Below are 26,125 nucleotides of genomic sequence, written 5' to 3'. Positions count from 1 at the left end.
GGCAAGGTGGTGTTTGGATGCCAGACCACAAATGAACTCCAGTGTTGACAGAATGCATGTTTTGTCTCCGGAGTACATGTCTATCATTGGTAAGTATCTCACTGAAGACTGCCCTGGATGTTCATCTCCCTTATGAATAATGTGCATCATCCCCTGCCAACCAGGTGCAGGCTGTTTGAAATTGAACGATAACTCCCAAAGCAGATCAACCATCTTGTTACATTCTGCGAGTCTTGGAAGTTCTTTAAATGTGGTGTCTCTGCAAAAGTGTTTGGCAAAGTGATAATCTATTATCACAACTTTTGACCTCTGCACAAGATTCAGTTCATTAATTCTGAACCTCGGAATCCTTTGGTCTGTCTTCTGTCCTGGTGTCAAGGCAGCTATCATGCCCATCCCATGAAATGTCCCTTTCCCATCAATTGTTAGAATATTATGATCTACATTGTCTGCAGCAAATAAGACGGTCGTGTTCAACACATCAATATCCTTACCAAGCATGTTTGGTGCAGTACAATTTGGGCGCCAGTTTGGACGCCATCTTGAAAATGATGCCTTTCCGGAAGGTGTATTTTCCTAGATTTTTAGTATGTTCACAAGCATGTCTAGATGTACCAGAATCAAGTGAAAAATCATAGTTATATATTTTTTTCTATTGAGATATATAGCCATTTTAAGCTTGGTCTGCCGCCATTTTGGACGCCATCTTGAAAATTAAGCCTTTCTGGAAGGTGTATTTTCCTAGATTTTTAGTATGTTAGTGAACATGCCCAGAGGTACCAGAATCAGTTGAGAAATCCTTTGCACCATATTCTCAATTTGAGATATAGCCATTTTAATATATCCACCGCCATCTGGGACGCCATCTTGGAAATGGCGGCTTTCGGGGGGGTCGATTTTGGTCGACTTTTAGTATGTTATTTAGCACGCCCAATACTATCGGAATCCATCGAAAAACCTTTTGTATAATTTTTTTTTGGGTTAAGTGCTTTTTTTTCATAGATTGACTCGCCTATATACCCTTAATACCTGTTATCTAAAAACCTACACACATATGCTCCAGCTCGTACCCCCCTCTCCCGGACCCCCCATTGGATAATCCATCCATTTTCCCTCGCTCCTAACCAGACATTACCATTATATGCTAGCTAAAAACGGCGTTTTTATAGGGCAACTGGGATGGAGTTTGTCTCTTCCGAGCGCCAGTTTACTAGGTTGTCTCGATGAATTCTCGTTCATATCTGGGGGATGTTAACGGAATAGATCAGAACATAGGTAGAGGGGTCTCACGCCCTTGGGGTGGGCCACTGAGCGCGGTACAAATGGGACCGTCTGGGTGGCGCCCTCTTTTCATGTTTTAGATCAACACGCATACCTACCCCCTCTCCTGGAGTGGGCATGTCGGCGTGGTTAGGGCACAGGACTGGTTCTGGTCGCACTGGTCCAGGTCAGTTAACCCGTTGTCCACCGGGGACGCAGATCTGCTGTTCTGGTACCCTGAGGGACTTGTGCTTTTTTCAGGGGGAAAAATGCCAGGTCGGCCCGGGTGTCACAGGGTTAGGCGTTATGGAGACCCTTTGTTGGGTACACGTTGTACCTGACACTATCATAAAGGGGCTGGTTCTCCTTTCTTTCGCTCCTCTCTCACGCATGGCGAAGAGGGGGCTGTTGGGGTGGTCTTCTGGACCTCTTCTGGTAACCCTGTGTGCTTCCCGAGCCGCCGGGCCCGGTCCGAAGTAATGTTTCGTTGAAACCGTAGGCCTGGGATAACCCTTTTTGAAAACTGAAACACTTGTACTGCGGTATAGCTGGTGTATACCCGCAGGTGTGTTTTGGAGTTTTTCTTGAGGGGTTATAGGAACAACCACTGTATGTGGTACCAAGAGGGTGGTTGATTCCCTGGTGTGTTGGAGCAGAGTCAACTCCCGGGTTACCCGGTTGAGAGTGTGCCCCTGCACGTTCATGACGTCTGCCAATCGTGTCAGCCTTCTCTGCCTCGACCCCTCTGGGTGGGTTTTTTTTTATGGAGGCTTTGTCATGGTGCGCAACAATGCCAGCATACGCCCCTTCCGCCGGGGTGCTGTTTTCAGTTGACCCCTTTGGCGCCTGTCTCATCCGCAGTGCTCCAGGCTCGGGTCTACAGCCTGCTGCCTGGTTTCCCTGGTGCGCTGCCTGCTTCCGTTATGGTTAACCTTTTGAGTGCTTCAAAGTTACGGCCATGCTGACTGCCTGTGTTGCAGGGTCAGTGTGCCAGACGGCGTACTAGTGGGGGGAAGGGCCCGCTCTTGGAGGGGCCCTGTCCGAATACGCTGGCGATGTGGGGGGCGGTGTCACTAAGTGACCGCCTGGTGAGGTCTTGATGCTTGGCGTCATTGACCTCTCCGGGCTCCCTTTTTTCCCGGGGATCCAGTCCCTTCAAGGGGTCTGGGTCTTCATTCGCGCTCCGCTGCTACGGCCTTGCCACGGGGTTGAGTTTGCTCTTGACTCCGTGATTTTGGGGGCAGTAACGAGGTTTGTTCCTTCCGTTCGTTCCCTGGTGGCATGCGGGTTGTGCGTGTGCGTAGTCATGGGGTCAAGCCACGGTCTGCTCACCCTGTGCGTTGAGTTGCATGAGTTCCTCTTCGCACGGTCGGATCCGTCTCCCTCCCATCCTCCAATAGGGAGGGTATCCCTCCATTAGGGAGGGTCGGGGGGCTCGGTCCTCTCCGGTCTGATGGTTGTGGGGGGCCTCAGCGGGGTACATTTGTCGAGCTTCTGGCTTCCGCTCAGCTCCTCTTGTGCAGAATGACGCTGAGCGGAAACCAGAATGAAATCGAACGTAAGGTTATGTATATAACCAAGTTCTATGAATACTGGTGACGCTCAGCGTCAGGACGCCACTGCGGCCCTTGACCTCGCCTTGTGGTGAAAGTTTGGGAAGGAGGCGAGTAGGTGACCACACACCTGCTTATGAAGGTAAGCGGATAGGGGTGTGGCCAGACGGATGTCGGTATGTAAAGGTACATTGTGGAGTTTTTTATTCAGTGCTAGGCATGAAGTGAGGTTAGTGCAGAATGACGCTGAGCATCACCAGTATTCATAGAACTTGGTTATATACATAACCTTACGATAATTTATATAAATGATAGCTGTTTTATTGCACAGCTTTAATTCTGTATACACTTTTTGCATTGCTCTTATTCTGTCTATTTTATACTCATTGTATGTCTGCACTTTATGCATTGCTTTTATTTTGTCAGCTGAATTATGCCAATGTTATGCTCATTTTATGCCTATGTCTATTTTATGTCTATCACTGCTGTGAAGCTATTTGGGCTGCAATTATTGTATGAAAGGTGCTATACAAATACAGTTTATTATTATTACTACTACTACTACTACTACTCATACTACTACTACTACTACTTCAACTACTGCTGTTGCTACTTGTTACAAAGGGTCAGATTAAACCGAATATATGTATTTATTGATTGATATATATTGCATAATATTTGTATATCGTTTGATATCCCTTGTGTATTCTTTGTACATATACACGGAATATCCCTTTAACCTACTACAGACCATAATATTTCGTTCTCTTATTGGATGGCGTGCCACCAGCGCCAGTGTTTTACCCCCAGAGTCGAGTTCAAAGCTACCGTCAAGGCTTGTCTCAACATGCCCGGTTCTGCCCAGGACTACGAGACAGAGAGGAGGCTGGCACTAGATTATTCCCTGTACATATAAATATGGCGCAGGTGGATACAGAAGTAGTTCAGTTCAGTTCAGTCCGCAGTCCGTTCAGTTCGAGTTACCCAAGTGAAGCCTCACCCACTATGCAACGTGCGGTGAAGTGGGCCCGTATTGCCCCAAAATAGTCTTGTTTTATCCTAATACGTTTGTTCAACGTATCGTTCGCTCCTTACTAGTAAGCCTTCATTACGAGTCAAAGACCAAGTGAAGTGAGCAATTGTGTGTCTAAATAGAGCACTTATAGCCGCGTGCGAATAGGATAGTGGAGTATCATAGCTTGGTTGAGTAACGTCAAGTTCAACATAGTTAATGTGAAGTACCGCGCACCGGAGGATCTACACCGGCGCCAGCAGAGCCCCTTTCCGGCTGGATTATTATTATTCTTATTGCTTTGGACCAGGCTGTTTGGAGCGGAGAATAATCGTCTACACCCACTGCTGTGGGACCTGCCCGTGAGGACCATCATTCGAGCCCGTCTCTATTGGAGAGGCTGACCGGCTTTCACCTGTGCGACGCGCATACTGGGATTACAGCGGCTGCCTTTCGTCCGCTGATACAGGGAGTAATACCGCCTCCAGGAGCCTATATTGAGTACCCGCTGACCAGACTTTGCATTCGAACATTTGCTCCCCCTGCTGGCTTACAACCGGTGGAACCCCCCTACCAGTACAATAGATATAATTCCTAATATTCAATGTATATTATGTATCTTTTGCTGTAATAAATACTTAAAGACAACTTTGTGTGGAAACCGTATCATTGTGGAGGTGTTCTCATCAGATATACTCGTGTACGGTATGGCCAGTATAATGTACATAAGACGGTAGTGGTTTAATGATACCATACTTGATTAATACAGTCAGGGAATTGTACCTCTCAGTTACACTACTACTACTACTACTACTACTACTACTACTACTACTACTATACTACTACTAATACTACTACTGCTGTTTCTGCTACTACTACTACTACTACTACTACTACTACTACTACTACTATACTACTACTAATACTACTACTGCTGTTTCTGCTACTACTACTACTACTACTACTACTACTACTACTACTACTACTACTACTACTACTGCTATTACTCAGTGGCCAACGGTACAAGGTTGATGTTATACACATAACCACTTCTTCCCTGAGAATACTAGCCTGGCCGCACCAGTTCTGTAAATGAAGAGTCCACTTGCTTGGTTAAATAAGGGTTAAAAAGGTGGTGCGAGGGCATGTAGCCACAGTGTACAAAGAAAACACATGACCTGCACATACAGTGACAGCCAATGTCGTATTCAACACCACATATTCACTCCATATACTGTACTGTTGGCTAAATCGGCATCATCTAGAATACACAAATAACTCGACTCGGAGCTCAAAACCCACAAAATCAGATACACTGCACATAAATCAACTTTATTTTCTTATAAACATATCCACATTTCACTTTACGAGGGAGAACGGCTGGTGAGGAGAACTGGGGATTTAAAGCTTTTCAAAGCGTTTCCAAATACACAACTGCATGGGAGAAGCAGAGCGGCGAGGCTCCCGTCTGTAGTGTAGCTAGATGACCTGTTTATTTGGACTGTTGGGAGTGTATGTCTGAGGCTTCTATACCCATCAGTGCACATGTTGTGTTGGAGTATGGCATTATGGGTACTACAGCCAAAATATCTGCCAAATAGCCCTGCGCTGAGAAGAGAAGCACGTCTATTGGCTGCTCCATGCTCTCGAAAAGCAATTTCAATTAAACAAAATAGAAAAAGGGAGTTTAGGTTAAGGATTATTTTATTACTTAGCAGTTTTTACAGTTTTCTACCATGGAAAAATAACATGTAACATAAGACTGTATTTACAATTCCATTTTTACAAAATGTCTTTACAAGGATTTTTTTGCCCGGTTCCAAAATAATTCTAGACTAAAACACGCACACAAAAAAAACATACACATTCACACACATCCAAGTCAAACTGTAATACACACATAAATAAATATAGACATTCACTGACTGTTCCACGACAAATATTTCTACAGCCAAGAACATATACAATTCATCATTTCCACACAAGTTATAATTTCATTAATAAACATTACATAGTATTCCCCATATAGTTCTTTGTTAATCTGTTAATGAAATATTGCTAACATAAAAAAAAATATTAAAAAAAGAGGTAACACAGACGTTATTTCATGCCAACAGAACGCTAACGTTTGTCATGCAAAAAAAACCATTACAAGCATTCAATTTGAAGCTAGTAATTCATTTACAGTTTTCAAAAAAAAGAATAAAAAAAAAGATTTACTTCTTTTACATGCAACATACTATGAGAAATATTCTTGGTTAGACTACAATGACTTTAGTTACGTTATTCAGTACAGCAGTAGTAGTAGTACATACTGTATGCCTAAGCGCCTTTTTTTAATGGGTAAAACAAAATAAATAAGATGAATTCCAACTTATTCTCACTGGATGAATGATTGTTTTACAATTGTATGGCATTTTCCTCCGTTTATGTTCAAGTGTCTTCAATCAAGATGCCAATATTTATTTAAAAGAAAAAGAAAAAAAAAGAAAAATGTTCATGTCATTAATCAATATTGAACACCTGTTATACATTTTCTCTTAACAAATCCATCTGGACATAATTGCTAACATGGTGGTGCCACGTAGGGTACTGGTTGCTGGAGCAAATTCATTTTCTTATTTCATTTTTTTCCTTCTTATTCTACTCAACATGTCATTTTGGAACAGTGAGATGAATTGATGAACTATTAACTTAACAATCTCAGTCAAATGAGTGCTCAAATGTACACACGCTACTCCAGATTACCAGCTCACTTCCTGCTCAAAGGGTAAATTCACAATCTTGGACCCCTAGCCTTGTTTCCTGGTCATCGATGACGTTGTCGAATGGCAAGAGTCCTTTCTCAGCACGATCCATGCTGTGAGCCTCATGCTGGAGACCCAGTACCTCCTTAGTTAGCCACAAAACCAATCCTAAGTAAAACTATGTTTATAGGGCCACTGTTAAAAAGCACTTAAACATAATCGATTATGAACTTATTTGCTTGAATCCTTTCACTACCACACTACAGAAGGTTAACCCTTTCACTGCCACGCTGCAAAGGGTTAACCCTTTCACCACCACACTACAAATGGTTAACCCTTTCACTACCACACTACAAAAGGTTCATCTTCTTTGGTGTGCTAGTGAAAGGGTTAAAGCGTGGTCCCACTGTAGTTTCCATGTGTGTTGTGGGTAGCTAGCCGGAGCTACAGGTATCCAGTATGAAGAACAGCATGGATGGTGCAGAAGGCTCTGCCGAGTTTACCCGTTCATGTCTTATTCAGGATAAACTGCTAATCTGCATCTTAATATGCTGCTCGGGACTATCCGTGTATACATTAACAAACAGAATACAACCATGGAAAGCGTATCCAGGCAGCAAAAACCAACGGCAAATGAGATGTATGGTGTAAGGATGTGTATGCCTCGATATCCTGGCTAATATCGGTATATATCCCGGCTGTCTTATTGTGATTTCTCAAAATGCAGGGGTGAGTTTATCCTAGTTACTGTGAACAGAATCTGATGGTCAACATGCTCCCAACTCAAAAGTAGAGTTACGCTAGAATTATCGTCGGATATCGTTTCCTATTTCAGTTAGATGAATTAGTGAACAATGAAACAGCGAGCACAAGTCCAACAGTATGCATCCAACAGACCAGCGCCCCGCCAGATATATCCATCCGGACGGCGCTGAGAAGGGAAAACGTGGTATTTGTGGAGACCTCTGAGAAGATCAAGAACTCATAATATTACATTTGATGAGTTAAATTATAACCCATATTAAATGAGAAAGGGTAAAGGTACAGTTCATGGTCCGGTGGTGCTGTGTTTCTGTTTGGTTCCCGCACAGTATTCCTTCCCCCAGGTAGGAGCTGAGAGCCACTGGTTCCGCCCCTCATTGGGTTCCCCCCGGCTCCGGCTGACTCAGTGTCGCTCGACCAATGGCTTCTGGTGATGAGAGTGGTGCTGCCTGAGTCTGGGTCCTACAGGAAACACACAAGAGACCAGAAATTTGTCAGAAACTATCAACATCACACATGGAGATCAAAGACAGACACTCAATGATTCAATCAACTTGAGTCAATAAGGGTAGGAGACTGGCTTTCTGTCTACAACGCACAATGGTTAGGGGATTACAAAATGCACTTGTCACTTCCTTTATTACCAGCCAAATATATTCTAGAATAGGGAAAAATAACCCCAGAATGATAGTTACCTGCCAAAAAGGCTGGGAGAAGAAAAAATATATTATCAATCTTAGGCTGGTGGTTGGTGCTAATTCAGAAAATAAGGAAAAACATGTGTTTCCTGAGATATGTGTATAAGGCAACAACGTGAAATAAGAAACATCTCATTTAGTATAGCCTTGAGCGAACATACTGTATAAAGCAAACTTTATACTTGAAAGTCAAAATAACACAGATGCTTCGCCAAGGGTAGCGCCGGAGGCCATGGCGAGGTCTATGTGCAGCTGTCGCCAAACATGGAACTGCGCGTCAGGGCCACGCCGACAGCGTGCAGTAGGGCTGTCCCCGACTAAGGATTTGGATGGTCAACTAGGATTGGCAAAAATTTGACGTTTTTAACTTAATTTTTTTTTTTTTTTTTTTACATTTTTTATCATTCCATTTGGGCTGTGGGGGTGCTTAATGTCTGAAGGAGTCGACTGAAGGCTTCTTGTCCTCTGCAAAAGCATGCAATTGGTCCACTGATGGATACATCTTGATATTTGTCTAGTCTAGTGTGTTCATTAGATGGGTGAAATCCTCTTTCAGTGCCTCTGTGCCTGTTTTCGTAGGCAGTTAGCCTCTGGTATGCGTGCCATTAGCGTTAGCCACGCTTCTAGGCCTCTTTTCTTTTGGAAAAAATTATATAAAAAAAGAAAAAAATATTAATATTTAAAAAAATTTATTTAATTTTTTATATTCGACTAAGAGGTTGGCCAGTCGACTACGGCTCCTTTCGACCGATTAGTCGACTAATCGATTAATAGGGGTCAGCCCTAGCGTGCAGGTATGATGGTAGGAGACAGCCCACACAGGAGGATAAATCGGCCTTAAGTGTCAACGCTGCACAGATATTTCCGATCTTCGAAGTCTGGGTTTCAGGATTCACTACATAAAAATTACATGATCCATCCTAGGGCGGTGTTTCTGAAAGAAATGAGCTAGGAGGGCAGGCTGGGAGCCATTCTCCAGCTGTATTCAGTTTTATTTTTAAATAGAAATTCACCATAGGATTGATAACGTCATTATGATGCAGCAAAAACTGGAATCCAGACAATGGGAATCTGAAATATCCACGCAGCCTCGCTATTTCCTGTCTGTAGTGCTTTAATATGCTGTATAATATGCAGAGACATGGAGAAGCAAGACGTTGTTCTTGGTTCTCGGCTCCTTCCATCAGCAGCCCGTGGGAGAAGTGCAGGCCTCGGAGTGGGAAAGGAGTGGGATGCAAAATTGCTTATACCATTAAAGGTACATGAGGCTTATTTGTTTGAGGATGAGACGATTTTTTTTTATTGTTTTGGGCGCATGTGTATGCGCCTGTATGATACCAAAGAGGATTTTGACATAACAAAATATTTGATTTACAATAATGAAAGTGGGCATTTCAAATATTAAGTTGATTGTTATTCTACAGACGACTGTAGGTGTGCACATGTGACAGTTTCATCAATGACTTCTTGGTATTGGTTTTCAATGAGGACATCGCCTTCATTTTCCCCGTGATTTCCCTCTTCTATCCTTAACACATCCACGGCCATTGGAATGCTGGGCCAGCTTTCCATTACACACTTTCACTGTGCGTCACGTTGTTTGCAGAGCTAAATCTATATTTTATATTATAGCTATGGATACAATATCATGGTAATTTGACAGTAAGAACCTTCCGTTCAAGATGCAAAAGAGAAATAATTTTTTCATCCATACATTCCCGTTTTATACCGTGGTGAATATGAGTGCTATTTCGGAATGATCAGGGCTAATTCCTGGGAGGCTATTTATAAGCCTCAACGTGTATTATAACAAATCCATTGACGTTTTGTCCCTACACATGCTACAATTAATAAATCAAATGCATATGATAGGTATTATGTTTCATCATGAATGCATGAAGGGGGGGGGGGTCGTTTCTGATAAATGTATTGCCAATAACGGCATTCGTTATTACAACAACATACACTGATCAGGGAGATGGCTATGAAAAAAATGCACGATCAAGCTGAAATTTACGTCAAATTGTTCTTACCTGTGGCCGGTGGGATTCCAAAAAGAATATTCCAACTATTTAATCGCCATCTGGTAGATTGTATGTCCATTTGGTCAATGACATAACCCACCACAGCATAATGAATCGGGGGTCCCGAAAACTATTCAATGCGATCGGGTGAAACCCTAGGTTCAGGTTAGTAGAAAAGAGCGCCCGGAGGATTTTCAGTGTGGCACCCGGTCTGGAACAGGGGTTACTGCATTCTCAATACAGCGCTACTAGCAGGATCTGGCCAGTACTGCACCTTCGGAGTCCCAATATGCATTTTACAGGCAAAATACAGCTCCCTGACATTGAATAGGGTATTAAAATAGAATAAAAGGGAAAACGATCTAAAAACGTATATATATATATATATATATATATATATATATATATATAAAAAAATGGCCGTTAACCACTGGCGCCCAATAACGTATATATACGTGGTTGGCCGGGAATGTGTTATGTCTCTTATTTTTTTGTGCCTTTTTCATGCTTTTCTCCCATCCAATTCCTGGTTGTTGCGCTGCCCTACTGTTGGTCTGGGGAGGGTGTAGACTACCACATGCCTCCTCCTATATGACAACTTCCTAGTTTGCACCTGACAACTAGAGTTACACTGGGAGAGCGTCACACGCATAGAGGTTCAGTAGGAGTCGCTATTGCAAAGTCCAGGATTCATATCCCCACCAGCTTTCCACCCACGAACACTGCCAATTGTGTTCATAGTGTTTGTTGTGTTCTACTGTACACCCCCCCAACCACGCCTCCTTAAATCTCTTTTCAGTGAGATGATGAAGCAGTCAATGTGGGCTGAACATCCACCAGAGAAACTGTCCTGGCGAGACTGGACAATTAAAAAAAAGAAAGAAAATTATATTTGATATTGCAATAGGAATCGACTAAAGACACACTTCTTCAATCAATACCTGAAATGATTTTTTTTTAAATACAACATTTTTTAAACGAACCCTAGGTAACCTTACTGTCGTGCACTTGTCCTAATATACTAACCTACATTGTAGCACTCGACACTTTGATGAACATTGTTACTCAGCTGATAGAGTTGTACTCTTCCTGCTGACTTGTCGTACAAAACGTGTAAGTCGCTTTGGATAAAAGCGTCAGCTAAATGACTAAATGTAAAATGTAATGAATGAATGACTTCTTAAAACCCAAATTTTCTGACACATGTGGGGACCCTAAACCTGCGCCCCAGAGCGCAGAAGTTGAAATGAGGTGTGGAGTGGGATGCGAAGTGTCCTCGACTGTCTTTGTGGCCTAGACAGAGATGTACATGTTGTTTTGTGGCGTCGTCTACTCTCGACCCTGTGGATAGTGACGTCATACTTACTGTGTTGAAGGGCGGGTAGAGCGGTGGGTGTCTGGAAGGTCTTGACCGTCGCAGGCCCCTCCCCTCCTGTCGTTATCACCTGCACCTCCAGTCTGTAATAGGTGGCTGGTCGCAGGTTGGACACCACCAGCAGATTATGATCCTGGCAGGAGGAGAGGACAAGGAAACATGCAATCAGCCCAAGTTCAGTGGCGAATATTCATGGAAGCCAAGGGAAGCCAAGCTTCCCCAAAAAATATAAACAGTAAAAAAAAAAAGATAATATTAATATATATATTTTTTTTTATATAGTTTACAATAATAATAAAAATCGTTATTTTTCATCTCTGTGTTATACTAATTTTATTTTCTCCCTCTTCTCCTTCTCACTCTCTCTAACACTCTGTCAGACTCACTGAGGCTGGCAGTCACTGTCTGCTCAGGCGGCATTCTTTTGATTGACATTGAGAATTTGAGAACATTTGAAAATGTGTCTTTTTCTCGCGTCCACATTGTGGTTGGTTGTGGACTGACTCCACAACAAATTATTAGCCAATACGATTCGAGCTTAATAAAGGGGTTGGGTTAATGCCAAGCCTTAACACGGGGGCAGTCTGGCTGGCAAGCACTCTAGCGTCTTCAAATGTGCCGCCCTGGGCCAGAACGTTAAAAAAGAATTTACATCCTCTGTTATTTTATGCACGCGACGACGCCACTGCCCAAGTTACCATTCGGTGGACGCATTTATCCAAAGTGCCTAACAGTGCCCCATGAGTATATAATATAAGCAGGTAGATGTATTTCTACCTGTCACACCTGCACCAGTGCCTTTGAGCTGCACCTACCAACACCCATGGATGTGGTGTAATTCATTCCTTGTGTCATATACTAGAGTCCACCTGTAGGGCCCAGCCAGATGCAAATTACCTCTGTTGCCCTTCAGTGCCCTTAGAAGAACCATACATACTATTTGGTAGGCACATTTATCCCAAAGCAGCCTACGTTAACACCGGGCCATAGAGGCAAGGAAAATATACAATCAGCCATCAGCACAAGAGGAGCCATGGATTTAAACATGTGCCCTTCTGGCTACAAGTCTGCCTCTCTAAACATTGTGCTGCAGCCAAACTTTGGTTTTCAATTTGACTGAATTTGAATGGGCTGGGGATAAACCTGAGATACCGTGGCGTAAGTACAAGAGAAACAATTGGTAAAGATTATTATTCAGGAGACTATGCTTTTCTTAGATAGTATCAGTGACAGACTGGTGAGGGGAGGAAGAGAGAGAGAGAGAGAGAGAGAGAGAGAGAGAGAGAGAGAGAGAGAGAGAGAGAGAGAGAGAGAGAGAGAGAGAGATAGTATGATGTGTTACATAAATCACCAGCTGGATTTGAAACCATGATGTCAAAAGAATACATTGCATGTTCTGTAACATTTTCCATGAAGTCTGTGTCTATGATGCATCTTTATCATACTTATAACACAATTTAACACAAGCACGATACATTGTAAATATAGTTATAGGCAGGCATAGTGTTTTATAACAATACTTTTCCCTCATTTTAGTGGCTTTAGTGACATTATAAGGTATAATTTCGAAGGTCATAACGTATTGTGAATGGTGTGTTGCTCATAATCCAAAATGTTATTGTTCATACAGTAGTTACACCTAGTGTTGTGAAACATTAGACCTGTCTATGATCAATAATAACTATAACGCTTCATGATTGTAATGCATTATGCTTCAGGATGTGAACGAGGGTCTGGGAGACATCAGCACCTCTGTAGCTCCTTGCACACCAACCGCAGACGAAAACAAAGACTTTGTTTTCATAAAAACCTGTTTTCTCATCTATTTCCCTGCCAGCCTGCCTGATAGAGTGTGTGGTGGGTGGTTTTATTTATAGACCGGTTTGGCTCGGCGGGGCTGGGCTGCGAGGTACAGACAAGGCGGAACGTGCTGTTGATAGAGGAGATCATGTAGGATAGCGAGGTAGATTGTTTTCCCTCTCTCCTTCAAAACGCCTCACGGGGATGAAAGAGGAAGAGCGGAAAGGTAGATGAAGAGGAGGAGCACCCCCCCCCCGAGACCTATCACCACCGCTGCTTATCACAAGATGCATGTAAGTAGAGGCTGCGACACCAGCTCGCTGTTGTTTGGCAAAGAAACCTTGCATCTCCCAACTGTGGTCATTTTTGTGTTTTTTTCTTTTTCTAGAGTTGAAAGTTGACATGGCTCTCTCTGTGTAGTGAGTGAGCTTCGTGATCCTAAGGACCGGGAAACCCACTCAAAACCCCAAAATGTAACTTCAAAAATAATGTGTAAGTGAATCTGAAAATAATTTGTATTATTCTTCAGCCTGAGAAGTTGACCCTTTTGGACATACAAGGTATTCACCCCGACAACAGTGTATCCTTAAAATACCTCCAGCGCTGATGGATCTTGTGTAATGAAACATTGAACAGGACCCTTCTTTTTCCTGCAGTGCAAGGAGGCAGTTCCCTCAACTAGAGTGTGATAGATATATACTCACACTGTGCTGCCTCCCCTGTGCTGCTGTGTCAAAAACCATACCAAGAGCCTGACATCCTGAGGACCTCCTGAAAAAGCACATACTCTATGGTAGATTTAGCCACCCATGAAATATCTCTACAGCTCCATGGTGACTCTACCTCTACAGCTCCATGGTGACTCTATCTCTACAGCTCCATGGTGACTCTACCTCTACAGCTACATGGTGACTCCATCTCTACAGCTCCATGGTGACTCTACCTCTACAGCTACATGGTGACTCTACCTCTACAGCTCCATGGTGACTCTACCTCTACAGCTCCATGGTGACTCTACCTCTACAGCTCCATGGTGACTCTATCTCTACAGCTACATGGTGACTCTACCTCTACAGCTCCATGGTGACTCTATCTCTACAGCTCCATGGTGACTCTACCTCTACAGCTCCATGGTGACTCCATCTCTACAGCTCCATGGTGACTCTACCTCTACAGCTCCATGGTGACTCTAGCTCTACAGCTCCATGGTGACTCTACCTCTACAGCTCCATGGTGACTCTATCTCTACAGCTCCATGGTGACTCCATCTCTACAGCTCCATGGTGACTCTACCTCTACAGCTCCATGGTGACTCTACCTCTACAGCTACATGGTGACTCTACCTCTACAGCTACATGGTGACTCTACCTTTACAGCTCCATGGTGACTCTACCTCTACAGCTCCATGGTGACTCTACCTCTACACCTCCATGGTGACTCTACCTCTACAGCTACATGGTGACTCCATCTCTACACCTCCATGGTGACTCTACCTCTACAGCTCCATGGTGACTCTACCTCTACAGCTACATGGTGACTCTACCTCTACAGCTCCATGGTGACTCTACCTTTACAGCTACATGGTGACTCTATCTCTACAGCTACATGGTGACTCTATCTCTACAGCTCCATGGTGACTCTACCTCTACAGCTACATGGTGACTCCATCTCTACAGCTCCATGGTGACTCTACCTCTACAGCTCCATGGTGACTCTACCTCTACAGCTCCATGGTGACTCTACCTCTACAGCTACATGGTGACTCTACCTCTACACCTCCATGGTGACTCCATCTCTACAGCTCCATGGTGACTCTATCTCTACAGCTCCATGGTGACTCTACCTCTACAGCTCCATGGTGACTCTACCTCTACAGCTCCATGGTGACTCCATCTCTACAGCTCCATGGTTACTCCATCTCTACAGCTCCACTATCTCTACAGTTCCATGGTGACTCACATTTGAATCCTATTTGATGGGATTTTGTCTCAGGGACCAAGAGACTTATATCTTTTCTCATTGGCCTAACTAATCTCTTGTGAATGAAATGGCGAAATTAAACTCTTCCCATTATTCTTTTTATGGGGAGCCCATGGAAACCCCTCAAGGATCCTTGGGGGCCCCCAGTACCCAATGTTGAGAGCCACTGCCTTGCTACAACAGTCATCTGTAACAGATAGTAAGCAGCCCAACCATGGTCACAACACATGGAACTGGGCTGTGGCAGTGAACTTACTGGAGGCAGGATTTGGGACTGGGAGATGATGCTGTTGGGCAGGCTGTTTTGTCGGCTCTCTGTGGTGACTTCAGCCCAGGTGACCTGGAAGCCTGTGATTCGCTGGTGGGGAGCCACTCTGGACACACGCCACAGGAAGTTCCCTGTGATGTTGCCCTCGTGGATGGAGAAAGAGGCAGTGAGATTCTCAGGCTTGGCCAACACCTTAGGAAGCGCTGCAGCTGTTTGGGAGCAAAAAGGAGACACATTTTTGTTAGATGACCAATTGCCCCTTTACATTTAATTTAATTTAATCAGTAACCTAATCCACTGGATCACTCCAACTACATTTTTTTGTTAATTTTGGAATACTTTTTATATCTTTAAATCTATTGACTATGAGGTGAAAGATAAAATTATTGCAATTTACAAACTGTCCTTAGGAGGCCCTGGTGCTGTTTAATTTATTTTAGTGGCTTCCCAACCAAAAGCACAATAACAATTTACTGTGTATTTTGTCTATTTTAATGATCTCATTGTACTTTTATTTGTGTACCGGTATTCTCTTACTTGTGTTTCATTGATAAAGCAATTTCACATAGTGGCATCAATAAAATACTCCATCTGGTCCAGAACGTATCCACCCGACTTATAACTCACAACAAATCTTGGCAGCACATCACCCAAGTCCTAAAAGACTTCCATTGGCTTCTTGTCCTACTAGGTCAATGCCAAAATCCTGGTCTTCACCTACCTTGCTGCTACTGCTACTGCTACTGCTACTGCTACTACTATTGCTACTACTACTACTACTACTACTGCTGTTGCTACTACTACTACTACTACTACTACTACTACTACTACTACTACTGGTACTACTACTACTACTACTACTACTACTACTACTATTACTGCTGTTGCTGCTGCTGCTACTACTACTACTACTACTACTAATACTACTACTACTACTACTAATACTACTACTACTACTACTACTACTGCTACTACTACTACTAATACTACTACTACTACTACTACTACTACTGCTACTACTACTACTACTGCTGTTGCTGCTGCTGCTACTACTACTACTACTACTACTACTACTACTACTACTACTACTACTACTACTACTACTACTACTACTACTACTGCTACTACTACTACTACTACTACTACTACTACTACTACTACTGGTACTACTACTACTACTACTACTACTACTACTACTACTACTGCTACTACTACTACTACTACTACTACTACTACTACTACTACTGCTGTTGCTGCTGCTACTACTACTACTACTACTACTACTACTACTACTACTACTACTACTACTACTACTACTAATACTACTACTACTACTACTGCTGCTACAACAACTACTGTTGTTACTACTACTGCTGTAGAGCCAAACAGTAACTATTATATTTGAGTATATTTGAGTATATTGTCTCTCTCGTATGTGAGGCGACATGCTGGATGTACCTTAGCAAAGCTACAGCGGCTGAATACACAACCTGCTCCCTCACCTCCCTCCCCTGGGCAGTTATGGTACCTATATAACCATAGCAAGCTACAGTACAGCGGCTGAATACAAAACCATGTTCCCTCACCTCCCTCCCCAGGGCACGGGATGTGTTTGTGGGTCTTGCTCCGGATGGTGGCGCAGGACGGGGTGAGGAAGGTGGTGCTCTCATCCTTGGAGCGTCTCTTGGACTTGAGTGTGTGAACGGTGACTTTGTACTTGCAGGAGAACAGCAGGCCAGGGAGGTTGATGTAGTTTTCCTGCAGATGTGGAAGAAGTACACAAATCATTTACCCCACTGGAATAGTAACCTACTCTGGTAAAAGTCAAAGTAACTCATTCAAGGCGGTCAGGTGGCGTAGCGGAGATTGCACTCGTCACCAATGCAAAAGGCTGCGGTCTCGACTCCCGGAGTCAGCATTGCCTTGGCTTGGGCTGATCGCTATACTAACTCGTTTGGCTGGGTTAGGGGGAGGGAAGCCGTGGGGGGGAAACTGGCGTTGTGGACAGCGACGCCTACAGGTCAGGTCTGGGCGCTTGCTCAGTGGAGGCAGGACTTGATGAAGGCAGCGTGACCTCCCACGCGTTACACTTCACCAATGAGAGCCCTCGCTGCCAGGTGAGAAGAGAGCCACTGGCTGTCGCCGCACGTGTCGGAGGAAGCGTGCGGATACTTCAGGGTTCCCTTGTACCGACCAGTAGGAGAACATGCGCACAACAACCAGGCAGGGGAGGGGAGGGGGGGGGGGGGGAATTGGCACAACGACTAAATTGGGACAGGGAGAAAACAGAGAAAAATCGGAGAAAGAGAGATACAAAAAAAAAAAGTAACTCATTCAGAGCACTACTCAAGTAGAAGTAGTGAAGTATTTGATATTACATTAGTGTAAAAAAGAAATGTACATATTTAATATAATGTCTTCATATCTAAGTATGATGCAACTCTATAGGCTACACCAAGGGAGGGGTTGTGGTTCAGTTATCTTAGCCGTGTTGGCTTTCTTTCTGACACAAATTTTCTTTCTGACCCTTGAATTTCCCCAAGGGGATCAATAAAGGAATATCTTATCTTATCTTAAAGTACAAAAACAAAGAAACATCACATTTATGAACTGATCTACTGTACTGTGTGATATTTAATTTGAAATGTAGTAGAACTGTTTCCTAAAGCCCCTTAATGGAAAACTCCAACATTTTGGGGAATTAGCTTATTTGCCATCTACCCTGGAGTTAGACAAGAAGATACATAAATGTTTCTTCTCTGTGCATGTAGTAGGAGTAGGAAGACGTTTGGTACTAGGCTAATGGAGGAACCTACTTCCAGTGACTGACGCTAAGCTAGGCTAACTGGTGCGTGTCTTCCTACTCCTACTGCATGCACAGAGAAGAAAAAGGGTATGTATCTTCTTGTCTAACTCCAGGGTAGATGCCAAATAAGCAAATTTCCCAAAATGTTGGAGTTTTCCTTTAACACTCGGGCGCCCGCATGCAGGCCCGTCACGCACGTCGCAGAACTTTGCCCTCATCTGCCGGCTCCGAGCTGCATTTTTGCCATGCAACCAATACATTGTTGGAATGTTTCATTTGCCGCCTTTCGATCGTCACCCCACTCTACCTATTGCTTGCTTCCAGTCTCGAGTTACAAGACGAAACATCCGACGAGCGTCATTTGACAAGCCGTTCGTACGAGTTTGGCCGTTTTTGGCCGTGTCCTGAACCGACCAGTCACCGCTGATGGCAAAAATTATTGACCACTGTTGTAGCCAATGGAATTCTGGAGCCAGCGCTATCCCAGATGAGGGCTGCAACGAGAAAGACAAAGAAGCCTGACAAGGTACTGTATATGCTTTGACTAGCGCGTCGGAAACAATGACGTCGGATGGCCATTTTGGATAATTATGCTGAAACACTCATTTTCCGTGGGATTTTTATAAACTTTGGACCTGTATGACTATAAGACTTCAGGCTATGGAACCGTTATGTTTTCCAGCTCCTACCTCTCAGCTGGAACCCAAACCAGGCATCTGGCAACAAGTAAACACAAAAGTAAGTACACAAAACGTTTACTTCTGTGTGTTCAAACCTCTTTAACTCTATTTCACTAGCACTCAAAGTGATTTTTATATTGTGTAAGAAACTTCAGAATGTTACCTTTCAAAAAAGACCACACTCATGCATGTGCTATAAGTATAAAGTATAATAAATCACAAATTACTTTGGGTATGCAATCGTCAGGCATTTTATGCAAAATGCAACAGGCTAAATTGGAAATACGCATTTTAACTAATCAGGCATCTAAACATTTTACTTTTAGGTATTTAGATTGTAGACAATGTGCTCCTAAAATTGGAAATACTAATAATGTTAAGTACGAGTATACCTCAAAGCTGTATTTAAGTAGTGGCCCTTCAGTAGAAGTACTTTGTCACTCAATCCCCCGTTTCTCCTGAAGCCAACAAACACATTATCCCGCGGCCCGTGATGACTTTGACATGTCACCCGGGTCAGGTCCCTCAGAGCTTCATCACAGATAATTAAATACACGGGACCATGGAGGATCACGTTCCCTCGCAGGGCCAAAGAACATGCCCCACATTAAGCAAAACCACTTTGAACCACTCACATGGTCCCACTCTAAGCTGCAATACAAATGATGATTTCTTCTTTTATGGCTTCCAAATGTAGTGCAAACACAGAGGGGGGGGGGGGGGGGACTTAAAACATACAGGGGGGGGGGGGGGGCTTAATATAAGTGTGTGTGGGGGGGGGGGGGGGGCTGGAAAGTGGATACATGTGTAATTTTAAATGCAACTGGCATGTAAATCCATGTTAATTAAGCCCCACTCGGCAGCTCTAATGCTTTAGACTCTGGTTTCAGACTTTAATCGTCCATTGATCTAAACAAGAAAAATCGCCTCTTGCATCTTTTTCTTACCAAACACAGAGAAGGATCCTGCTGAGTGGTGGATTTAAACCTTTGCATTTGTAATACAGCGGGGTTCTACATTAATAGACAGAGAGGAGGGGGGTGTGTGTGTGTGTGTCTGTGCGTGTGTGCGTGCGTGTGCGTGCGTGCGTGTGTGTGTGTGTGTGTGTCTGTGTGTCTGTGTGTGTGTGTGTGTACTCTCTCTCTTATATGAAACAGCTCTGATTAAAAGTGAATGAGGTGCTGTGCTCACACACAGGGGACCGCAGACAGACGCAAGGCTGGAATCCTTCCCAGAGATGTATAGAGAGAGGGGGGTATATATATTCCTTAGCAACTAGAGAGTGGGTCCCAGTGGAATGTGTTGATTGCCAGACCTCTGCCATGCAGTATCAGGCTGAGTCTGACCAGCAAATACCCCCCTCTCTCCCAACCCCCCAACCCTCTTGCCCCCCCAAAAGCAGCCCCATGCAGCAGCAGCTCTGCCCCCCGGTGGTGCACGGCCTCCCCCCCCCTTCCCGGAAACATTGTTTGAGTAAATGTTGTTTTATTGGCCAACACACCACATCTCTGACCACACGACGAGTGAGTCATAATATTCTAACACAACAGCCAGTGATTTGCACGGTGCACAAAGGGGGGGCTTCAGACTCAAGAGTGGGGATCTTTTCTTTAGGGGAGCTGGTCTTTTCTAAGCGTCCGACAAAAGGGGGTTTTGGCACGACGTGGTTTGCATAGCACTGAGCAGCGCATGGAGCCATGGGGCTTTGCTTTGTGCTGTGTGGTGTTGTAGCCCTCAGCTGGAACGCCCCCCCGACACGACGACTGGAGACTCAACTGTGACGGGGGTGTTGGCAAAGCGGCACTCCGCGGCCAAAAATGCTTTTCATACTTAATGCGCTTTTTCTGAGAGAACGCGAGATTATGATCTGCACAGTGATCTGCACAAACACACTGTAGCACCCACTCCACACACTTTATAGCACACACCCACTTTAAACAAACACACTGTAGCACCCACTCCCCACACTTTATATTTATTGATGAAGGATTGCACTACAACTCGTACACCTTACTGTAAATTGTACCTAAATTGTACCTCATCCCATTTCTGCTTTGCACTATATAGTACTGTACATTAGTACACTGCATAGTATTGTATATTATATGGTAACTCAGAACATTGTACATATGTCTATACCGAACACTGTGACCTCATTTTCTTCCTCTAAATTACATGCTATACTATGTTATTTGATACTATCTTGTCTAGCACAGTCTCTGGAGCGTAACAGTAAGAAGCATTTTGTATGAAAGTATTCTGTACTTCTGTATGACAACTATTAAAGAAACTTGAAACTTGAAACGTGATGTGTTGCAGCATGAAAACACGAGGGAGCTGTGGCTTTATTGAAGGTTGCCATTTTGTTTCACAAAACGTCGTCTTCACTGGATCACCTCACAGAACCATGAGTGCATGATACTGTACATGTCGGGGGAGGGTTTGGCGACAATTCTTCACACACTGAAGGACACAGGGAATGGAAACACTGACCCTGGCAGGTTTCAGTGCCATGTTCCACCTTTTGAACTAGAGCAGTGGTTCTCAACCAGGGGGTCAGGACGGCCGCTCCCCAGGGGGGTCGCAAGATCATTTCAGGGGTTGTGAAAAGATCCTACGGTACAAATACATTATTGTGTTTCTAATCACTGGTATATATGCATTTATTACAGCATAACTGTTCAGCAGTTGGAACGAGATTGCAAAAGAAATGTAAAATGAACAAATTTATTCCAAAATAAGGACCCTTTCGCAGGGTTGTTTACGCACATCTGTAACTGTTAACTGACATGTAAATTGTCTGTCCTGCTTCCTGTCTTTGGTTGTTTGTTTATGTTTAAATTATCCTCTGAGATGTATGTATCATCTGTCTCGTTTCTATTTTAGTTATTTATATATATTTGGTCCCTTTTCCCTCTTACCCTTCGAGAGGCCCATTGTAAATAATTTTATTCTTCTTAATTGACCCGCCTGGTTAAATAAAATACAATTAAATAAAGAATGTATATAAGAGAATGGCGAAAAAATAAAAGGTTTGTTTGTCAAAGTTCACCATTATGTCTATGCTTCACAGAAAAGGTGGAGAAGCGCTGAACCTGCCGCGTGAGACTTACCTGTGTGACAGATTTCTCCGGACCCCGGGTCTCATTGTGGCCACAGTACTCCGGCGCCCACTGGACATGGTAGCGACTCACCAGGGGGTCTATACGAGAGAGAAGGATGAGGAAGAGAGAGAACATGAGTGAAACAGGAAGACACGTCAAAACAGAGCGTACCCCGATGAGGCACCAATCAGATATCACAAACGCCGGTCGGATCAAACGATGGTATCTCGTCGTAAATCTAAACACCGTTTGAGATCTGTTCCCTTCCACTGTGTGTCTTTGATCTCATCTTCTGCGGTATCTGCATTTCCTATCTGCGGCGCAGATGATCGCGATGACTTATCAGTCTGAGAGCATGAAAAACACCACTCCCACGTTTCCCTTTGTCTGCTGTACCTCTTAATCCAACGCATGACTTTCATCCGGCTGAAGATGTTCCTTTTATGATCCAGAGGGCCCTTTTCCACAATCATCATCTTTACTATCACTACCGCCCGCAGATGGTGTAGAATGATAGATACCCCGTCCCCATTCCACACACCCCTCGGAAACACATGTGCCCCTGCTGTCTTTAGATCCAATCCTGCCAGAACATTCCCTCCCGTATGGCAGAATCAGAAGCTCCCGTGTCTCCCCTACTCTCTGTCTCCAGATTGGTCTTCCTACTGTCTCATTTAACTAAATGTACAATAGTCAATGCAATCGACGCACAAAGTCATTGATTACTTGTTGTGGTGAATTCCTTCCACAAACAAAGCATTTCTGACACACACAGATGTTGGGTTTTCATAATGTCATCATCATCATCATCATCATCATCATTATCATCATCACCATCATCATCATCATCACCATCATCATCACCATCATCATCATCATCATCATCATCATCATCATCACCATCATCATCATCATCATCATCATCATCATCATCACCATCATCATCACCATCATCATCATCACCATCATCATCATCATCATCACCATCATCATCACCATCATCATCACCATCATCATCATCATCATCATCATCATCATCATCATCTACATCATCATCATCATCATCATCATCGCCATCATCATCATCACCATCATCATCATCATCATCACCACCATCATCATCATCATCATCACCATCATCATCACCATCATCATCACCATCATCATCATCATCATCATCATCACCATCATCATCATCATCATCATCATCATCTACATCATCATCATCATCATCATCATCATCACCATCATCATCATCATCACCATCATCATCACCATCATCATCATCATCATCATCAGCATCACCATCATCATCACCATCACCATCACCATCATCATCATCATCTACATCAGGGGAGTACTAGTAGCAGCCCTGCCCATCACAGTAACACCAGCCAGCTCCCTGCCATGGTCAGTACAGTAGCAGCCATATCTTCAGTACAGTAACAGTAGCGTCTCTTCTAATCAGCTGTTTATTATCCTCCCCGTCGCCCCGTCATGTTGTTTCACCGGATTTATTATTCAACCGGCTTGGATGTGAAACGCCTCTGCGATTAATAATTGAGTTATGCTGCGTTAGCCCCTTGGCGGGGGCCCGGGTTTGCGAGGGGGGGGGGGGGTAGATAAAAGGGGTCCTTTGAAGGCTTAGGCACAGATCTGGCACCCGGAGCCCCCAGAGCTCTTTGGAAGCAGAAGAGAGGAATTACAGGGAAGCGAGAAATTGGGGGAAAAATAAACAAGATACGCGTAGCTGAGGTCTGACAGGGAGCGCGAGGGGAAGTGGTATGTAAAACAAGAGAGGGGAACATGGAGATCAGGTAGAGAACAGAGGCCGTGTGGTGGCACTCGATAAATCACCACCCGGAGGTAGTCTTTAGAAGTGCTGCCGCCGCCGCTGCACTGCTGTCTATTGTCTCCACGCGAGACAGACGGTGATATATTATCTAAGTCAGCGTAGTACAGTAAAAGGCTTCGAGTGTGTTTCTGGTGGAGAGAACCCAGACGGCCAGGGGGTTCTTCTTGGTCTACTTCCGAGCCTGTGCACGTCTGAGTCGCCCTGGTAACAACTCAACGTAAGTGAAAGGGGCTGTTCTGAAGTGACTTGTTCACCTTTTTTCAGTGGACTCAGAGCCCATTTTTTTCACCCCAGTAAAGACTCACTAAGTAAAGGGGGTTCATGGTCCACAGATACGTGATTCGTCTGATGAAACAGACGGTGGTTTGTTATGTCATTTTTGTGGCGTGTGGTGGTGTTGAATTTGTTCACCTTTTTTTAATGGACACACAGCCCGCCCCCTCCTCCTCTGAACCGACCTTTCAATCACAGTCGAGAATGCAGCTGTGACTGCGTCCCCGACCGCCAAGAACCTTGGTGTTGTCCTCGACGACCAGTTGAACTTCTCTGCTCACATCGCAGCGACGACCAGAACCTGCCGATTCCTCCTGAGCAACGTCAGAAGGATCCGCCCCTTCCTGACAAAAGAAGCCACCCAACTCCTCGTCCAATCAACAGTCATCTCCCGCCTCGACTACTGCAACGCACTGCTCGCTGGCCTCCCGGCCACTGCCACTAAGCCTCTTCAACTCATTCAGAACGCAGCGGCCCGCCTGATCTCAAACCTACCGAAGTCGGCCCATGTCACCCCACTTCTTAGGGACCTGCACTGGCTCCCCATTGCTGCACGAATCCGCTTCAAGGCCCTCGACCTAGCATACCGTGCGGCAAAGGGAACCGCTCCCGCCTACCTCCGGTCAATGGTCTCTAACTACACACCCTCAAGACCCCTACGCTCTGCATCTTCTGGCCGCCTCAGACCTACTCCTATCCAAGCTCCGGGAGGGTCATCAAAGAGAAGTCGCCTATTCTCAGTCCTTGCCCCACAATGGTGGAATGAACTACCCACCCCAGTTAGGACAGCCGAATCACGTCCAATCTTTCGCCGTCGACTAAAGACGCACTTCTTCAACCATTATCTGAATTTAAAAAAAAACAATAAAAAAAAAAAAAAAAAAATCTAACCCTAACTAACCGTACTGTCATGCACTTGTCCTAATAAACTAACCTACACTGTAGCACTCAACACTTTGATGAACATTGTTGTTCAGCTGATAGAGTTGTGCCCTTCCTGATGGCTTGTCGTACAGAACTTGTAAGTCGCTTTGGATAAAAGCGTCAGCTAAATGACTAAATGTAAATGTAAATGTAAATGATTGGCTGACTGACCTCCCTACGCCATATTAAATAACTAAGAGAGCCTTGATTAAAGGTGCTATAGTTAACATTCAGCCACTAGATGTTGCACCGGAGGACTAGCACCTCATTTATCCAATCAGGTGATTTCCACATGAGGAACTGGGAAGTAGGGAGAGGATACATGCACGCAACACAAATTCTGGACCCGCCAAACATTTTTAAATGATAAATTCATGAATCAATATTTTTTGGGTGGGAAAGCGATACTTTTATCCCACACCTTTGTAAGGTCAAGGTCATGGTCAACTTTATTTCTATAGCACATTTAAAACCAACCGACGTTGCACCAAAGTGCTTTACAATATAAAAACAGAAATACAAAAAAATACAAAATACAGTATACAACTACAAAAACTACAATACATTAAAAACAATCATGATACGACCAGGGATGTATGGCTTACCAAGCCTCAAAAAGCGTCTTCAGCTGTGTTTTAAAACTCTCTAGGGTCTGGGCAGACCTAATTGGCAGTGGAAGACTGTTCCATAGTTTAGGGGCAGCCACCGCAAAAGCTCGGTCGCCTTTTGTCTTTAGCCTAGACCTCGGGACATCTAAAAATAACTTATTTGATGACTTATTTGATTTGATGTAAAAGCTCTGTGGATGTATTATTATTATTATTATTATTATTATTATTATTATTATTATTATTATTATTATTATTATTATTATTATTATTATTATTATTATTATTATTATTATTATTATTATTATTATATATAATTAGTTTTTTTTAAATGATTACTCTACATACAATGTATCTATAGCACCTTTAACCTCTTAAGCCCGGAGCCCTATTTTC

General features: G+C 43.9%; 1 protein-coding gene across 2 annotated transcripts in view; it reads right to left on the bottom strand.

Annotated features, from left to right (window-relative positions):
- Nucleotides 1-5,141: 5,141 nt before the first annotated feature.
- The window catches only part of anos1 (anosmin 1), a 193,773-nt gene continuing 172,789 nt past the window's right edge, over nucleotides 5,142-26,125 (bottom strand). For both annotated transcript variants that reach the window (XM_084311629.1, XM_084311630.1), the window contains 5 exons: nucleotides 22,079-22,167; nucleotides 17,066-17,237; nucleotides 15,468-15,688; nucleotides 11,423-11,564; nucleotides 5,142-7,796 (listed from right to left, as the gene is read on the bottom strand). In XM_084311629.1, coding sequence (XP_084167755.1) covers nucleotides 7,738-7,796; nucleotides 11,423-11,564; nucleotides 15,468-15,688; nucleotides 17,066-17,237; nucleotides 22,079-22,167 — 683 coding nt within the window. In that variant the 3' untranslated portion in view covers nucleotides 5,142-7,737. The remainder of the gene's footprint in view (nucleotides 7,797-11,422; nucleotides 11,565-15,467; nucleotides 15,689-17,065; nucleotides 17,238-22,078; nucleotides 22,168-26,125) is intronic.

This window comes from Notolepis coatsorum, assembly GCF_963971535.1.
Source record: "Notolepis coatsorum genome assembly, chromosome: 3".
Taxonomy (NCBI): domain Eukaryota; kingdom Metazoa; phylum Chordata; class Actinopteri; order Aulopiformes; family Paralepididae; genus Notolepis; species Notolepis coatsorum.
The sequence above is the reverse complement of the archived record's forward strand: the minus strand, read 5'-3'. Positions and strand labels throughout refer to the sequence as shown.